General features: G+C 37.9%; 1 protein-coding gene across 1 annotated transcript; it reads left to right on the forward strand.

Annotated features, from left to right (window-relative positions):
• Window positions 1–3,799: 3,799 nt before the first annotated feature.
• LOC148632086 (uncharacterized) lies at window positions 3,800–5,769 on the forward strand (the record flags this gene model as incomplete). The annotated part of the gene is made up of 1 exon (XM_088623906.1): window positions 3,800–5,769. A coding segment is annotated over one exon (858 nt), but the record flags the coding sequence as incomplete, so codon positions are not given.
• Window positions 5,770–18,856: the final 13,087 nt, after the last annotated feature.

Here is an 18,856-nt window from a genome sequence, read left to right on the forward strand (position 1 = left end):
TGATATGTAAAATAATGTTTTTTATTATTGTTATAGAGAAACATGATCAGATTTTCCCCGGTTCAGAAAAAAAGATCTAAAGTATACTAGTTTGTCACTAGTATACTTTTAATACAGTCTTTGCTGTGCTCTTGGGGATCCTTGTGATATTTCGAGCTCTGGTTGAATGATAAGTGTCGCAGTTTAAATAATTTTCGTAGTTAGAAATTATGAAACGCTCTGTTAAAAGCAAGGAAGTTTTTATGTCCGTTGCAGTAAAAGAAAATGCCTGACAAAGTAGGGCTTGGACAGATTCCAAGTGCATTTTTGCAATTTACGTTGCATTGTCCATTGTGCTGCTGTAATACAGTTTAAATAATTTAAAGTCTAAACAGTATCAGCTTTATTTATGGGTTGCAATTTTAAAAAAGCCAAAAAACGCACTCAAAATGCAATTTAGAGCTTTCTGGCAAGAGGAGACACCCAAATTAATAATGTAACATGCCACTGTTTGTGCATGAACAAGGTTATACTGCTATTTCCTTAGATACGCGATTAAAAAAAAACATTTTTTAATCCCCGGCAGAACACATGCCATAAGAATCAGCGCTTTTATATATCGCCTTTAAAGGTGGCTTCTCAAAACGCCTTACAGGATAAAAACAGCAATAACAGCAACAACAACAATATTGTATTTCATTGCACTTTGAAAACCAAGTAATACCTTAACTATATGTGCAAACGTTTTATGATATGTCGCTGTTGTGAATGTCTGTGGAGTGTATCTTATTTGCCTGTCTGTCCTGGCTCTCTCGCTCGCCCTCCTCCCTCTCTCCCTCAATTCAATTCAATTCAAGGTGCTTTATTAGCATGACAGATGGATACAATCAGTGTTGGGTATTTACTTTGCTTTGAGATGCCACTTTTAAAGGTGATAAATAAAATCAAGGCTTTAATTTGCTTTAACTCCGCAAGTCTGAGTTCTCGTGTCTGTCCTATCCGAACTTGAAAGTATTACAATATGTATCTTTATAGCAGGTGGTGTACAGCTTTTTAGTATAGATTACACTTTTCTAAAATGTATTTAAAAAATAAAAACGATTACAATCTAATCTTTCCACGTTTGATCCCAAGATCCCAAGAAAAATAAATCTAAACGGGGAGAAAGCTATGCTGAAAGTTTATTAAGATACTTAGAAGACAAAGATATCAATTTATGTTGCATTTGTCTGATTGTGAATCAAAAAACACATATATTTAAACCCGCGTTTGCGATTTAAATCAAAACGCGATTTAAATCAATATAAATGTTTATATTGTAATGCCTAGGTGACTATTCATTGTTATTAAAATGACTTAAATTCGATCATGTTGTGATATTTAGAAATATACATTTGTTTGGTGCGAGTGAGGTTTTATTTAATCTCTGACGCAGGGAAACGTTTCATTTTTTCAAAGAAATGTTTGTTAAAGGAAATTCATGGCTCCCATGGGATTCAATCACAGACTGTGTGACATGGGAGTCAGGAACCTAATCCACTGCACCACCAGCAAGGTCACATGCAGAGTGCTGAAAAAGCACTACAGAAACATTATCAACAGACAATATACAGCGTGCATTATTCTTGTGTTGCGGTACATGAATATAATTATATCGTTATTAATTTCTTTAGATACGCAATTCCATATAATATTCCCTTTTAATCAAATTCTAAAAGTATGCTTGTTGACTCCGGTATCACGTTAGTTAAAGACTTCGATGCTTAAAATGTTTAGGGAGAAATGGAATATTGGTTTGTATTTTTTCTTTAAAGTACCAAGACCAGCCATATACTGTATGTTTATGTTCCAAAATTAATATCGTTTATGGCCTTCACACGCGTTGCAGTATGCTCCTTTTCTTTTTATGCTCAGCTACTAAGATTTCCCTTCAGTGGTAAAATTCCATATAAATATTAAATACTAAAACGGACACCATAAAGACGTTTACTGTAAATCTTTCTACGACAGACCAACGGACCACGAGTGTCCCTGTTGGTCAACCAATCACGTACCGTGGTACCGCGCGTCATCGTGCGTCACAATGCGCGACGCCGTAGCCAATTACCTCTGGTACGTGTCTGTACCGCGCACTTTGAATGGCTGCATCTGTATGTTTTCTTTAAAGTACCGAGACCAGCCATATACTGTATGTTTAAGTTCCAAAATTAATATCATTTATGGCCTTCACACGCATTACAGTATGCTCCTATTCTTTTTATGCTCAGGCACTAAGATTTCCCTTCAATGGTAAAATTCCATATAAATATTCAATACTTAAACGGGCACAGTAAAGACATTAAATATACATATACATACTATATACAGTACAGTTTGCATATGGTAATATGTTTATGTTCCTAAATCAATCTCTTTTATGAGCATGTGAAAGGCATGGTGAATCGATTCTCAAAAATTACTGTACTTTGCATGATTGGAAACAAATGCGTGATTGCGAAATGCTGTGGTGTTACTTTTACAATACTTTGAATTTACACTTACAGCTTGTCCAAGGTCATTCATTATTAATACTATTAGTGATATCTTCGTTAAAGACTTTGATGGCGACAACTCAAACATGAGAGGTTGAGCTTTATTAGCTCAGGAAATTCCGGATACTATTATTTTGCTTGCGGTATTATAGGAGAATTTACGGTAACTCGCGGTAAACTGCGTAAAGCGCACCACAAAATAATGCGGTATTGCCCGCGCATTTTAAATGGCTGCATCTGTATATAAATCACAACGTCTTTCACTAGTACAAACTTATGTGCAAAAATTGCTTCGGAAAATAAGATGCACAACATAAAGCATTGGAGAAATGCAAGAACACATTAAGAAACAGTCTCATGACTTGAATGATCTCCTAATTTTGCAGTGCAGTGTTTTGTCACTGTCACTTATTAAGTAGACCACAGATTTTGCTTTTAATTATCTTGCAGTCTGTGGGAGAAATTGTTTTGAAATTGGAATTTACATGAGCTAGAGTTTACAGTTTTTCAGGGTTGAACCTAATTTACTCTCCAACTTTTTTGGAAAAAAGCTAAATATTTTAGAGGCCACAGCACACCATATTTATATATTAGTGTAATAAAAAAATGTATATGCTTTTGTATAATATGGTTTAGTCATAATAGATATAATAGGTCATGATTTTAAACATTTAACTCACAAAGTAAAACAAATATCTGAATTTCACATTAATTAATCTGTGGAAGAATGTCAATACTTTTCTGAGGATGAATTAACAGACATAAACTGTTACACTAAGGAGAAATCAGCTGAATGGATCTACTATCACTATCTTACCATCATCACGGATTCACTGAATAATACTTTAGGTTCTTTGTCATTTTTTCCAAAACTGTAATTTATGATGTTTTAAATGAACACAACAGATCTGGTAATTGCATCTTAACGTAAAACATTTGAAAACACATAAAACTAAATCAGTATAAATATTTTATTTTTTTATTATGATAGCAGTTGGTACGCTATCAAAAAACTAAATAAACTGCATTTACCTTTTTAATCACAAATTGGAAAAAAAAATTAAACCTGAAGGCACATGAAATCTGGTAGATATGTTCTGGATGTGGGTAAATAACGCAATGAGAAACCTAAATATAGTCTGATCAAGAACCATTGATCACAGGACCATTTTCAGGGTCCTGTTTTGTGTGTCGAAGTACATGAGATATCAAAATGGTACGAATAAGATACAATGTTTTATTATGTAGTAATATTCTGTAAATGTATACTAATTGTATAATATATAATATCTAAAATAATTCTGATTCTTCTAGAGGTTGTATACAACTGTGTTCCTTTATGTTTAGTACAATGCATTGTTTTTTTTTCTAATTTCTGTGTCTTTCAACAGAAATTCACATATTACACAGTCCTTCTGTACCACAAAAAGAAGATAGAAATTGACAACTTTGTGGGATCTATGAAAACCCTGGCAGAGGGCATTGAAAAAACCCACAAGGGCACTGCAGTAGGCAGCATTGTGGGAGCTGGTGTTGGAATTGCAGGATCAGCTGCTACTATTGGTGGGATACTACTTGCTCCTTTTACTGCTGGTGCCTCTTTAGCACTTACAGTTGGAGGGGTTGTTGCAGGAGTAAGCGGTGGTGCCACTGTCCTAACCTCAGATATCACTAAGTACTTTGTTACTAAGAACAAGACAGATGATGCTAAAAAAATTCAGGAAGAAATACAGAAACACATGAGGGAGCTCCAAAACATAATTGAATATGTTGGCCAAATGATGAAAGTATTTAGAGAAGATCATGCTTCTTACATTGAAAATATGGCAAATAATATGCTGTGCCAGTGCTTCCAGGCTGTGAACTTACTTGGGCCTTTAGATGACATTATAGCTGCGGGGGCCAGCGTTGCAGGCCGCGTTGTCAGAGTGGCTGGTGGAATTCTTGCCGCAGCCACCATGATTTTTGATATAATAATCATTAAAAATAAAGCAAAGGAATTCAAAGATGGTTCTGAAATTGCTAAACAAATAAATCATTTGATAACAGATGTTGAAAAGGATCTCAATCGAATTGATGAGCACATACAAAAGTTTCAAAAACTAACTAGTACAATTTGCTGTGATAATTTTGAAGATCTTGCTTGACCTATCAAAAACAATGATTAAAAGAAATTACAAAAGGAGTAAGAGATCAACCGCACAAATTAAGAAAAAAAAACACAAATCGAAAAGTACAGGAAATAATGCAGTAGAACTTCAAAATACTGTAGTATCCACAGCATTCGTCCACCCAAATTCCATGTAGAAGTAAAACAATCTTAAAGCATATTTGGTTCACAGTAAGATTCAGTTTCTAAAAGACACTTTGTCATGAAAGATGTCAATATCCACCAATGCAAATACGTTAATCGATGCACAGCACTCATCATGTTCTATTCACTGAACCTTTATGAATACTGTAAATAAATGAGTTAGTTATTGCATTGAATGTATCAAATGCTACTAAATTGGAAAACAACACAATGCATTCAATTCAATGACTGTAAAATAAATGCAAATCATTCAAATTAATACTACAGCATTTCCAGAAATTTCAAAAGTGATAATCAGACAAGCGAAGACATCAAAAGAAGAGACACGGTGTACGATACAAATGCTACAAAAGAAAGAAATGAGACTCTGGAAACTGTGTGAATGGATAATCTATTGTGAATCATGATGACACCATGCACTGAACCTTTAAACAACACTGCACTGTAGTCAGAAGGCTGCCTACACATCTGAAAGAGGACTTGCTATTACACAAAAAATTGAAGTCATTTAAGTCTGATAAAATCTTAATACAAATTGAAATTAATATTTAATATTCTCCTCTGTAATGACATTCAGAAATACTTCAGTCATGTATTTTGGATACATACTACCTGAACACAAGTTTAAAATTGTGTATTGAATATTGTTCCATTTCTGTTTAACCTAATTCAGATGTCTGTGAATAGAACATGCTTTATTTTGTAGCTTAGACAGATCGCTGTGACTGAATGTATACTGTTTTCCTCTGTAACGTGTTTAATGTGTTTTTTAATAAGATATAAATGTGGGAGGTGGGAATGTAAACCAAGATACCCAGCCATGTTGTTAAAGTGGATTCATTGGCTATTTTCAGGAAACAGCTGGATGGAATCCTCAGATTATCTGTTTTTGATTATTGTTTGATGTTGTTAAATAAAGAACTATCTTTGAAATTAATAACAAAAGTATATGTGCTTTTTGCTGAATAGTTAATTCACTCGTACAACATTAAATACAGTGCTCAAGCTGATTTTGACATTTCATCAAATACAACTAGAATGGGGTTTTGTTTATTATTTTAATTATAATTTTGCCATTGAGACATATTTTAAAAAAGGCATCTTCCTCTCTTACTGTCTCTTCTTGTAAAAAAAAAACACTTTCTCCTATATAATAACTTCCATTTTGTCTCAATCTTATTCTAGTGTATTTCAAATCACCTTTTATAGATTTATAGAAATGTACTCATTTTTCATCAACAGAGGATACCCCAGCAGTGTGATTGACAGGGCCCTTGCCCGAGCCAAAAACACCCCCCGGACCATCAACCCGATCAGGAACTCCCGCCATAACAACCGCATTCCTTTGGTGCTTCCTTACCACCCTAACACACTTCCTATCCCCAGGACCATTAACCAGAACTTTTCCATCCTACAGGATGATCCCTCCATTGTGGCCCTCTTTTCTGATCGACCTATCATCTCATATCGCCGACCACCTAATCTGCGTAACCTCCTTGTTCACAGCTCCCTTGACCGCCCTCAGCAACCATCCACACCAGGCACTTTCCCTTGCAACAGAGCTCGCTGTATCACCTGCAAGTACACAGCCACCACCACACTCATTCAAGGCCCCTCAGGACAATTCCGGATCACTCAGACAGCATCTTGTACCTCCAGCAACCTTATTTACTGTATCTCTTGCAGTAAATGCCCAGCCATCTATATTGGGGAAACAGGAAGGAGACTCGGAGACCGCTTCAGAGAACACGTCAGGGCTGTGAAGATTAAAGATCTCTCCAAGCCCATTGTTTCTCATTTCACCTCTGATGTCCACGACCACTCTAATCTCTCCGTCTGTGTTCTCAAAGACGGTTTTCCGAACTCATACATCAGAAAGACCACCGAAACTAAAATTATTCTGCAGCTAGGATCACACATTCTCCCTTCCCTTAACGACAGATTACTGTTCTTTTAAATTTTCTCCATTCATTGGAAGTTTCATTTCACACCTCTCTGCACCCATTCTGACTTCACACCTCTTGATTGGCCTCTCTTTCTGTCCCCTGCTCCCGCCTCTCACTCCTCCTCCCTCTCAACCTTTGTTCTCCCGCTACTTTACCTTTGCCTACTGCCCTGTCTCTCTCACACCTGAAGAAGGCTCCACGGCCGAAACGTTGTGTTCTCTTTCTTCTTTTTTTCAGCATGGAATAAACCTATTACTTGTTCCTTTGCAGCCTACGCATGCTGACGCAGCTACCCACCTGAACTATTATAACATATTCAATGTTAAATTATATTAATAATGGAATAAAAATGTGAATAAGGAAACGTGAATACTGTCAACTGTTCAACCAGTTTAATTCAAAACATTTTATTCAGTGGGGCAATTTAACAGACGCCTCAAGTCTTAACACGAAATCATATAGATTGTAATTAAAATCGAGAATAACAAAGCGGTACCTGGTTGCATTTTTAGAAACCTTAGTTTGAATAAACCGGATCCCAGGTGCAAGTGACTTCATAACGTGAGAAGGCATTATGCTATATTTTTTATGCATCAGTTGAAGCCTTCTGAAGTCTCTAAAAAACATAAAAATGTAACATAATATCGTGTGGCATGATGGGCAACTGATTCTTTTAATTTTAAAGAAAATCAAAAATAAGAAAAAACGTGTCTGCCTAAAACAGACACTGCATGATTTTAAAATCTAAATAGCTAAAAACACTTAATCCAAAAATGGGTGATTTTCCTTGTGATCAGATTAGAATCTTTGTGTAAGATGCAATTTTTTAAATTTTTGAATTAAACATTTTAAACACATTTCATACAGATACAATACAATCACATTCTCATTTCTTCCCATGGTATGAAGCAACTTAGCAGGTAAGGAACAAGTAATAGGTTTATTCCATGCTGAAAAAAAGAAGAAAGAGAACACAACGTTTCGGCCGTGGAGCCTTCTTCAGGTGTGAGAGAGACAGGGCAGTAGGCAAAGGTAAAGTAGCGGGAGAACAAAGGTTGGGAGAGAGGAGGAGTGAGAGGCGGGAGCAGGGGACAGAAAGAGAGGCCAATCAAGAGGTGTGAAGTCAGAATGGGTGCAGAGAGGTGTGAAATGAAACTTCCAATGAATGGAGAAAATTTAAAAGAACAGTAATCTGTCATTAAGGGAAGGGAGAATGTGTGATCCTAACTGCAGAATAATTTTAGTTTCGGTGGTCTTTCTGATGTATGAGTTCGGAAAACCGTCTTTGAGAACACAGACGGAGAGATTAGTGTGGTCGTGGCCGTCAGAGGTGAAATGAGAAACAATGGGCTTGGAGAGATCTTTAATCTTCACAGCCCTGACGTGTTCTCTGAAGCGGTTCAGAGATCATTTCACACCTCTCTGCACCCATTCTGACTTCACACCTCTTGATTGGCCTCTCTTTCTGTCCCCTGCTCCCGCCTCTCACTCCTCCTCTCTCCCAACCTTTGTTCTCCCGCTACTTTACCTTTGCCTACTGCCCTGTCTCTCTCACACCTGAAGAAGGCTCCACGGCCGAAACGTTGTGTTCTCTTTCTTCTTTTTTTCAGCATGGAATAAACCTATTACTTGTTCCTTTGCAGCCTACGCATGCTGACGCAGCTACCCACCTAACTTAGCAGGTAGCTGAGAAAATAGTGCACCCACTGAGCTCAGTCAGAGCAGAGGTGGTGCTGTAAGAAGACTGTTCTGCAGCTTGCAGTGTTTATGGCACTGAGTGTGTCTGCCTTTAAAACATAGAAAAGGAATGTCAATCATTTAGTTTAACTTGAAATCTTTTAATTGTCATTAAACAGCTTTCTTACCAGTTAGTTTTATATTTGAAACCATCGTTAAACAAAACATTGTTGTACTTTCTAATGACATTACACATGGAAAGATGATACAGTTTAATCATTTTTATTTTTTTAAATACATTTTAGAAGAGTTTAATCTATACGAATATCACAGACTATTTTGGATTGTATTTCTGAATGTTAAGTCACAGTTCAATATTTTATATACATCTAAAAGTCAGGCATCAGGTGCATAACTATTAGTAATCAATAATTAGTATTAAAATTCTCACTGTGACAAATTGTTACACTTCCGCATCTTGTAAAAACATTAATTTGCAAAACTGTGTTCAAATATACATTAAATCTGACTATAAAAATAAGTAAACTATATTAACTTATAAAATAAAAAAGAAGGTAAAATATAATATAAAATTAAACCAGGGTTAATTTTTTTCTGTCTCTTGCTACTCTCTCTCACCCACTATGATTCAGACACAGAATGGTTAAAAATGGGAACAGGTCAGGCAGGCAGAGGGAAGGGGGAGGGGGGAGAAGGGAGGCGTCTTCCCACCTTTATGACTAAACTGCCAAAGAGAAAAGGCTTGAGAGACATACAGAGCCGAAAAAGTTTGGTGCCGTGTTCTTTGCTTTGGAAGAATTTTCACCTTGAATATTTGCCCACCAGCTGACACACCAGCTGACACACAGAACCAAACTGAATACAAAATGTACTTGCAAGAATAACGATTACAAACATTAAAAAAACATTGCTTTACACTGTTATACTGTACAGTGTAATAAAACAGTTTATGGTCACTACACTGTGAGTAATGCTGTTCACTAAACCTCTTTCCCACAATTTCACAGGGCAAGGTCACATAGCTCATTCAAAACTGGATATAATTTTGTCTTGCAAAAATTGTGATATTTGTCAACATATTTACTAAAACTCTCCATCACAGCAATCTCACTGTGTTAGTCTCACTGTACGCCCCAGTGCTCACTCAATGTTCACACTCCCAGTAAAATAAAAAAAACGTTTTCCACATTATCACCTCGCACCAGGGGGGAAGGAAAAGTGCCCGCTGTCATTTTTTTTCACTGACAGACGAAGTTGATTAAAAATCATTCAAAAGGGAGTGGTGTGTTAACACAAACTCTGCTTAACAGAGCCGCTTGTAAGAGAAAGGTGACTTTCTTCTAAACTAAATAAAGCTACAGTACAGACAGATTTTAAATTCTTCAAGCAAAATTAGCTGTTCGTCAAAATCTGCTATTTTGCAAGCAGTACACGACTTCTCAAAAGGTACCTTTTGTCTCTCGTGCAAACTCAACACAGATATATTTTTTATAATTCTAAAATTTGAATGGTATGCCTCAGGGACTCATTTTAGTATTGTAGCAAATACGGTTTGCGCAGGAAAAACAAAATACCTTCCCCCCCTCCCAGATGGATCTCGCCTCCTGCTGTTCCAAAGCTGTATGGTTTCAAAGTATGTGTGAAATATCTCGTCTTACTCCAGTTATTAATCCGATCTATTTTTACTAATCCGGCTATGGAAAAAATATGGCCAAAAGGATCGCTGCAAAGGTTAAATTCCAAGCTGAAAAGACAAGACTCAACATGTCGTCTCTAACTCTTCAGTTTACAGTTCATCGATGGTCGTTCATTATTAATATTGTAACAAACGACAGGCATACAAATGGTACAAGCCGGTTGCAGCCACTAGTACTGAAGGATGTTTTCTGTAGCTCAGCTGAAAAAACCTTCTGTTAAGCAACACAGGAGACCTGGGTTTGAGCCCATGTGTTGAAGGGTGAACTGGGGCAGGAGCACTGAAGGCACAAGCCCAAGAATCTGAATTTGTTATAATGTTATTAATAATATATTCTGTATTGCATTTAAATTGGAATGTTTTTAGAAATATATATAACCTTTGTCCCTCCTTTAACTTAAAGAATTGCATGAAGAAATCCTAAATCACAAAACCATAACTTTTAATAATTAATCCAGATACACACACTCACACCAACATCATGCTATAATAGTGGACTATTTTTATATATTCGGCTATGTAAGAAACAAAGTAATTCTCTGATCGCGCTTTGAACCGTCTGGGTGCAGCTCACTACATTACCAACTACAAGGACAATATAATTTTTTTTTTAAAAGAAACGAATGTCAAACTGTTTCCTAAATGTCCACTTGTAATACTTTAGCTGCTTAGTTATACTATTCCATATTAATATAACAATCAAGTAATCAAGTGATGTTAAATCACTACAACATTTATCTTTTTACAATAACAAAAACTGGTGTTCTTACTACGTATTCTTAGAAAAGGATAAAACGTTATAGCTTTTTATGAAGTACAGAATATAAGATTAATAATGTTAGAACAAACACATTAAAACCAGAACCCATGTAAGTTACCAAGTTAAAGACTTTGATGCTGATACGTCCCAGTGTGTTTTTGTTATGTTCCACACTGCTGACCTTTGATTGTTCTCCCTCCCGCATTGGCCCACCATTACACCACTGTTTCAGTATGATGTCATCATCAATCAGCTTCTCAGCCAATCAGAGTGCATCTTATTCAGTATAAAACATGGTGGCTTTCAGAAGGAAGAGGCCTTTCGTTTGACTTCAATTCCGCTTGGCTTTGGTTATCGCTTCACTTTTGATTTTGCTTTGGCTTTGTTGGTTTCTGTTTGTTTCTTTGTACTTTTGTTTGTTTGTGTGTATATCCTTGTTTTGCCATTACCTTGCCCTAAGGTGTTATATGTTCACCTTTTGTGTTCCTTTGTACCCTGTTCCTGTTGATTACTCTCGTTTTCCCTTATTTGTATTCCTAGTTCACTCATGTTTTTGTGTGAACTTTTGTGTATAAGGTTAGTTTAGGTTGTTGAGTACATTCTACAAACTTAGTTGATTTTGTATTAGTAACACTAGTTTAGTGCGGGTGAGTTCTGTTTGTCTTGTATGGTTTTGGGCAGACAGTGGAGGTTAACTAGGGTGTTGAAGACGCCGAAGACCGTGTGTTTTGGGTTTTCTTTTGTAGTCAGGTTAGCTTTCCCTCACTTTCCTAGCCAGCTCCATTTTGTTTGTTATTTTCTCTTCTTTGGCACCACTCTAGTTCCTGACCCCTATGTGTTATTGTCTTATTTCATACCAGTCACTTATTCAACTTAAAATCATCACTTTTTTACCGACCCTTAATATCACGCTTCCTAGTCCCTCACCAGAACCGACCTGCTTCCAAAAATTATCCTAAATGTTACACCCCTTTACCCCTAGACATTTGAGGTTGTAACAGATGCATAAAATATTCATGCATAATTAAAATATTTCTGATGAAGGTGGAGGGTTGTGTACTTTTGTCCTACTTAGCAATCTTGCTTTAATAAAATATTCAGACTTTTAAATGTATAATGATTAACATGCTGTAATACACAGTTTAAAATTATTAAAACTCTAAAGAGTATACAACTCATTAATTGGAAAAAGATTTTCCCTAAGCACTAACTGGGATTCGAAAGAGGGTGTTTTCTTGCAACAGACCAAATGCTATACATGAGAAGTTAATAGTGCCTCAGCCTCTTACCTCAGCCCCAACCTGCAGGCGTCCTACTAAATATTTTGTCACTCCTATCTCCTGCCATCCAATATAGCTCAGTGGCAGCTCCAACTGTTCAATCCCTACCTTCTACTTCATCTATCCCATCATTCCCTCCCGCACCACCTGCTGGTCATGCTCCTGCTTCCATCTCTCTTGCCTCATTCCCCCTTAACAGAGATTTTTTTTTTCTCCGAACAGCTTTTCCTCTTTCAGCTCCTCCTAACACACTGGTGTTTCGTCCTCCTTCCATTCCTCTCTTACTCCAGCAGCAAATTTTAAAAGAAATTTGGGAACCAGATGCATACTTGAAACCTTGTACAATACCTCGTTATTCAGAACTCTCATTCTTCTCAATCATCCTTTCCATCACTATCTCCAGCTGGCACTGGGCCATCCTGTCCTGTCAGGGATTGCTCCTCACACTCTCGGCTCTTACTGGACTGCCTGGAAAAGTTTCCAATCCTTCCACCTCTAAACAAACAAAGTTTCTATCTTTCGATATTCTCACACTTTTATCTGCCATTATAGAAACTTGCTCAAAATGCAGGTATCCACTACTAAGGCATACCTCCATCCAGTTCTTCCACAAACTCCTTTTTGGCATGACTTGTCCATCTCTTATTCACCCTCAAATCACTCTCTTTCTAAAATGCTTCCAACGATCCGAGAAACCCCTTCCAAATCAATGCACACCATTTACCTAAGACATCCTGGCATCCTGCATTTATGTTCTCAGATCTGATTATCGCACACCCTGGGTTGACAGCACACTCGAATCTTTACTTATGCTAGCATTCTTCGGCTTCCTGAGATGCTCTGAATTTACTGCTACTTCTGCATCCTTTGATCCTTCTTCCAAGCCTTGTTTATCCAAGATCAATAACTTATCTCCCAATACGTTAACCTTCTATCTCAAGAAAAGCAAAACTGATCAGTTAGGGTCTAGCACCCTTACATATTATTTCAAAATCCATTCTTACATCAGCCCATATGAGTCTCTATCCCATTATGTGCAACTTCACACCAGAGCTTTGCCTACTGATCCTCTGTTTGTGAATGAGAAGGGACCCGTGGCTGGTTTCTCCATCACAATGTACACCTGCTGGATTTCCTGATTAATTCTCTGGCTTCAGGGCCTCTTCCTCAGCTGCTTGACAAGGCATCCCAGAGTATCTTATCAAACAACTCGGCCGCTGGTCCTCAGAAGGTTATCATGCATATATTAAAACCAATCCTGATATCCTCAAACAAGCATTTTCTCTCCTCAGATGAACTTAGGTCAATGTCCATTGTTTTTTCTGCACTGCTGGTTGGGGTCCCACTTGGTTCATTTATGGGAGGTTGGCCCTCAGCTAAGAGTCTTCACATCTCAATAAACAATTCTACTTTCTCTCAATCTTTGGCTGCTGTCATTCCTTGTGAATTGTTTTAGGGATCTCACCCAGCCATTTGTTTAGTCCAGATGCCTCCTGTGAGCTGTCTTTTTTATTGTCTCACCCAGGTCTTCTCTCCAAGACAAGAGGTGTCGGGTCTGTGCTGACTGGAGGTTGGTATTGACTGGCCAGTGTCTCTATGAGTCTCTATGAGTGTGGGCACACTAAGGGTTCCAAGCCACCTTAACATTGCTACTGTAGATGCTGTAATCAGCTACAAAAGCTAAATTTTACTGCATTTAGTGGTCACCATCTCTTATATGCTGGCCGGACAAGAGACCTCCTACTGACACAGACACAGACAGAGCAGTCCAAGACACTCCAGGTTGGATTGAACTGTCATCTTTGGAAGATGTGGTAACAGGAAACAAAACAGATCATAGAACACATTGAGGGACTGTTTGTACTGCTTAGCTGTTGACACTGACTGACTCTCCCAGATATCGAGAAGAGAGCACTGGCTTCTGTCTAGAAAGCAGATCAATTCATTTTAACTAGTCAGTCAGATCTAATGAGCTTTACTGACCTTAACAAAATTGGACACTTTTCATCTCACTTCCTCCAGCTCCCCCCTGGAGCAATAACCCATATTAGTGTTCATGACCTTCAGGCCCCTCTGGTTCCCAGTAGAACCAGGAGATGGGGGGATTGTGTTTCTGTACATTGTCTGCTGTTGTAAAACAAGTTATCGCTTGGGTTTAAAGACCCTCCCTCAAATCTGGTGTGGCTCCTATATTTACCCCTTATTCTCAGGACTGACCCTGTAGCTCAGCTGGGTTCTTAAAAGCTCAATCAACAGTCTTCTAGATCAGCTAAACTGCAGGAGGCTGGATTTCACACTGGGGTATAACAGACCCTGGTGTGAGAGTGAAACGAGGGAGGGGAAGGGATGTGCTCCTGCAGAGCTCTAGCCCTCCTGACCTGCCGTCTTTCCTCTCCCAGTTACTCTTACCACAGTTTATAAACTCCAGCAGTGCTCTACTTGCTCTTGTTCAAATTCCATTTTAGTATTTAAACAAAATGGTTGGTTAGGTGTATTCTTGATACACCACAAGGGGGAGCTCTTCCTTCAACTCACTTAGCCACTGACGGAGACTCGTAAACTCATAAACCTTTACAGAGATTACGTGACGGAAGTCAGTAATGAGCTCAGTCAGACCCACTTTAATACTTTCACGCCAACACCCCTTAACCGCAATTCACATTAACCACATTTGACATGCTTCCATTAATCATTATTCTACTTCCTATACCCTTATATAATAACCTTACCCAAGTGAGGAACCTGGTTGAAAGCCCTATTTTTTGTAGTACTCTAAACATATACTCATAAGAGATACGATCGTAAGCTTTCTCAAAATCCAAGTTTAGGACAGCTAATCTAATATTCCTCTCTCTCACATAACCTATGGTATCTCTAATCAGTATCAGGCTGTCCGTGATCCTCCTCCCTGCCACACCACAAGCTTGATCTGGATGAATGACTTCCCCCCCAGGACAGATTTTAGTCAAAGCGTTAAACACTTGGAGAGCAGTTTAAGATCACAATTCAATAAAGTTATCGGTCGCCAATTTGCCAGGTCTGTGCGATCATTCTTTTTGAATAGTTAAATCACAACTCCCTCTTAAAGCTGTCCTGTATTTCTTCTAAAACCTCAAATTCTTTAAAAATCGTTAAAAGATCTAATGCTAAAATGTCCCAAAAGGCCCTGTAAAACTCAATGGGTAGACCATCCAACCCTGGAGTCTTGCCCATTTTGAAGGTCTTCAAACTTTCCATTAACTCCTCTACAGAAAGGCCTTTTGATAAAACAGTATAATCTTTTACACTCTTTGGAATCACTTTCACAAATTTTTCTAACAAATCCTTAGACACTTGTTTCTTGCCAAACAACTCCCCATAGAAATCCTCAGCTACAGAAGCTACGTCTTCCGTAGAAGTTTGCTAAACCCCCTCTCGTCCCTTCAATGCTGACATTAGTCCCCTCCCTGCAACCCTTTTCTTGAAAAAGAATCTTGTACATTTTTCACCTTCTTCAAGCTCTTTCACTTTGCTTTGAAACATGTTTTAAATATTTTCTCTAGAGATTTAAAAGCTAATTCTTTAGTTATTTAATTTCCTCACTGAAGTCCCACCACTCTTGCAATAACTTAACATACCTCTGTAATCTATTTTGTAATCCCTTTTCAACCCTTCGTATTCTAGCCTGTGTTCTCCTCCCCATCTCTATGAAGAATGTTTTTGTACGCTCCTTCACCTCCTCCCACCACTGTGCTCTTGTGCCAAACAGGTCGTACAAAGACTGCCATTCCTTATACAGTGCCTTGCGAAAGTATTCGGCCTCCTTGAACTTTTCAACCTTTTGCCACATTTCAGGCTTCAAACATAAAGATATAAATTTTTTATTTTATGTGAAGAATCACCAACAAGTGGGACACAATTGTGAAGTGGAACGAAATCTATTGGATTTTTGAAACTTTTTTAACTAATAAAAAAATGAAAAGTGGGGCGTGCAAAATTATTCGGCCCCCTTGCGTTAATACTTTGTAGAGCCACCTTTTGCTGCGATTACAGCTGCAAGTCGCTTGGGGTATGTCTCTATCAGTTTTGCACATCGAGAGACTGAAATTCTTGCCCATTCTTCCTTGCAAAACAGCTCGAGCTCAGTGAGGTTGGATGGAGAGCGTTTGTGAACAGCAGTTTTCAGCTCTTTCCACAGATTCTCGATTGGATTCAGGTCTGGACTTTGACTTGGCCATTCAAACACCTGGATACGTTTATTTGTGAACCATTCCTTTGTAGATTTTGCTGTATGTTTGAGATCATTGTCTTGTTGGAAGATAAATCTCCGTCCCAGTTTCAGGTCTTTTGCAGACTCCAACAGGTTTTCATCCAGAATGGTCCTGTATTTGGCTGCAACCATCTTCCCCTCAATTTTAACCATCTTCCCTGTCCCTGCTGAAGAAAAGCAGGTCCAAACCATGATGCTGCCACCACCATGTTTGACAGTGGGGATGGTGTGTTGAGGGTGATGAGCTGTGTTGCTTTTACGCCAAACATATCGTTTTGCATTGTGGCCAAAAAGTTCGATTTTGGTTTCATCTGACCAGAGCACCTTCTTCCACATGTTTGGGGTGTCTCCCAGGTGGCTTGTGGCAAACTTTAGACGAGACTTTTTATGGATATCTTTGAGAAATGGCTTTCTTCTTGCCACTCTTCCATAAAGGCCAGATTTGTGCAGTGTAAGACTGATTGTTGTCCTATGGACAGACTCTCCCACCTCAGCTGTAGTTCTCTGCAGTTCATCCAGAGTGATCATGGGCCTCTTGGCTGCATCTCTGATCAGTCTTCTCCTTGTCTGAGCTGAAAGTTTAGAGGGACGGCCAGGTCTTGGTAGATTTGCAGTGGTCTGATACTCCTTCCATTTCAAGATGATCGCTTGCACAGTGCTCCTTGGGATGTTTGAAGCTTGGGAAATCTTTTTGTATCCAAATCCGGCTTTAAACTTCTCCACAACAGTATTACGGACCTGCCTGGTGTGTTCCTTGGTCTTCATGATGCTCTCTGCGCTTTCAACAGAACCTTGAGACTATCACAGAGCAGGTGCATTTATACAGAGACTTGATTACACACAGGTGGATTCTATTTATCACCATCAGTCATTTAGGACAACATTGGATCATTCAGAGATCCTCGCTGAACTTCTGGAGTGAGTTTGCTGCACTGAAAGTAAAGGGGCCGAATAATTTTGCACGCCCCACTTTCAATTTTTTATTTGTTAAAAAAGTTTCAAAAATCCAATAGATTTCGTTCCACTTCACAATTGTGTCCCACTTGTTGGTGATTCTTCACATAAAATAAAAAATTTATATCTTTATGTTTGAAGCCTGAAATGTGGCAAAAGGTTGAAAAGTTCAAGGGGGCCGAATACTTTCGCAAGGCACTGTATCTTTCCCTGAACCTGCTCGTCACTTCCTCATCCTCCAGAAGTGAAAAATTCAGCTTCCACACACCCTTCCCCACAGTAATGGCCTTTGGAATAGAAAGTGTACATGAGAGTAGACAATGGTCAGAGAAAAAAAAAAAACAGGGGTTGTGCAAGTAAAATCACGTATCAAAACAAAATCTATGTGTGAGGCTTGGGTCCCATTAGACTTGTGCCATGTGAAACCTGCCCTCCCCTGACTATGAAGTTTGAATGCATCTTTCAGTTTAAAATCTTTACATACCGTTTGCAATAATATTGATGATTTATCAAATTGGACCCGTCTCTCACACCTCATTCTGCCTTCTCTTTCTAAAAGGCAATTAAAATCTCTAGCTAAAACCAGTGGTTCCCATCCCAATAAATATTCTCTCAATTCATGAATTAGGACATATCTATCTGTCAAGTGGGCAACTCGGACAATAAAAACCTAAAACCTAATAAAATCCATGTAAGTCTCCCTTTCGTTCCCAATGCACATAACTGAATATAAACCAGTCAAGTTCAGGTACTTTTCTGATGTATCTGAATAGTTCTGGCGCAGCTGTTATAACAAAGATACTTACTAACTTTTTTTTCATACGAGCTCTTGCCGTTTTTAAATCGAATATTTTTTTGAATTCGCTAAAGCGCACAAAACACCAGCATCACTCATCATAAGCATCTGACCAATCACATTCCTGAATTTTAAACCCATTTAGTATTTATTTTTAACTTGTTTTATTTTTTAAAAAAAATTACACACCAGTTTGAAGTATTCTTGCCATTTTTAGCATATTGTAAGGGGATTTTTTAAAAACATTTTATGTTTTTAAATCATATGAAACACAATCAACCCATTGTAATTTCCCATTGATAATTCTTGAGCTTTATAACTGTGTATTATTTCTTTTTAACTTTTAACTTTTTACCTTGTTTTAATATTTTTTAAATTATTTTTGCATTTTACAGTGCTTTTTTAATATATTGTGAGCATTTTAGTGTCATTTTAAAATAGGACTATCAATGCTCCTGACTTTTAAACCTGTATTTATTCTGATATAATTCTCTCCACCTGCAGATGAGGGAGGTATTTGATTTTAACTTTGTTGATTTGGGGGGAAAATGTACATTAATTTCCTTGTACATTTCCTTCCTTGTTATCACAAGTGGGAAACCTGGCATTTTTGGATGAATTGCAATCTTTACTGCAAGGCCTTCAGACTGATA

Source organism: Lepisosteus platostomus, unplaced genomic scaffold (genome assembly GCF_059453375.1).
Source record: "Lepisosteus platostomus isolate fLepPlt1 unplaced genomic scaffold, fLepPlt1.hap1 Scaffold_66_H1, whole genome shotgun sequence".
Taxonomy (NCBI): domain Eukaryota; kingdom Metazoa; phylum Chordata; class Actinopteri; order Semionotiformes; family Lepisosteidae; genus Lepisosteus; species Lepisosteus platostomus.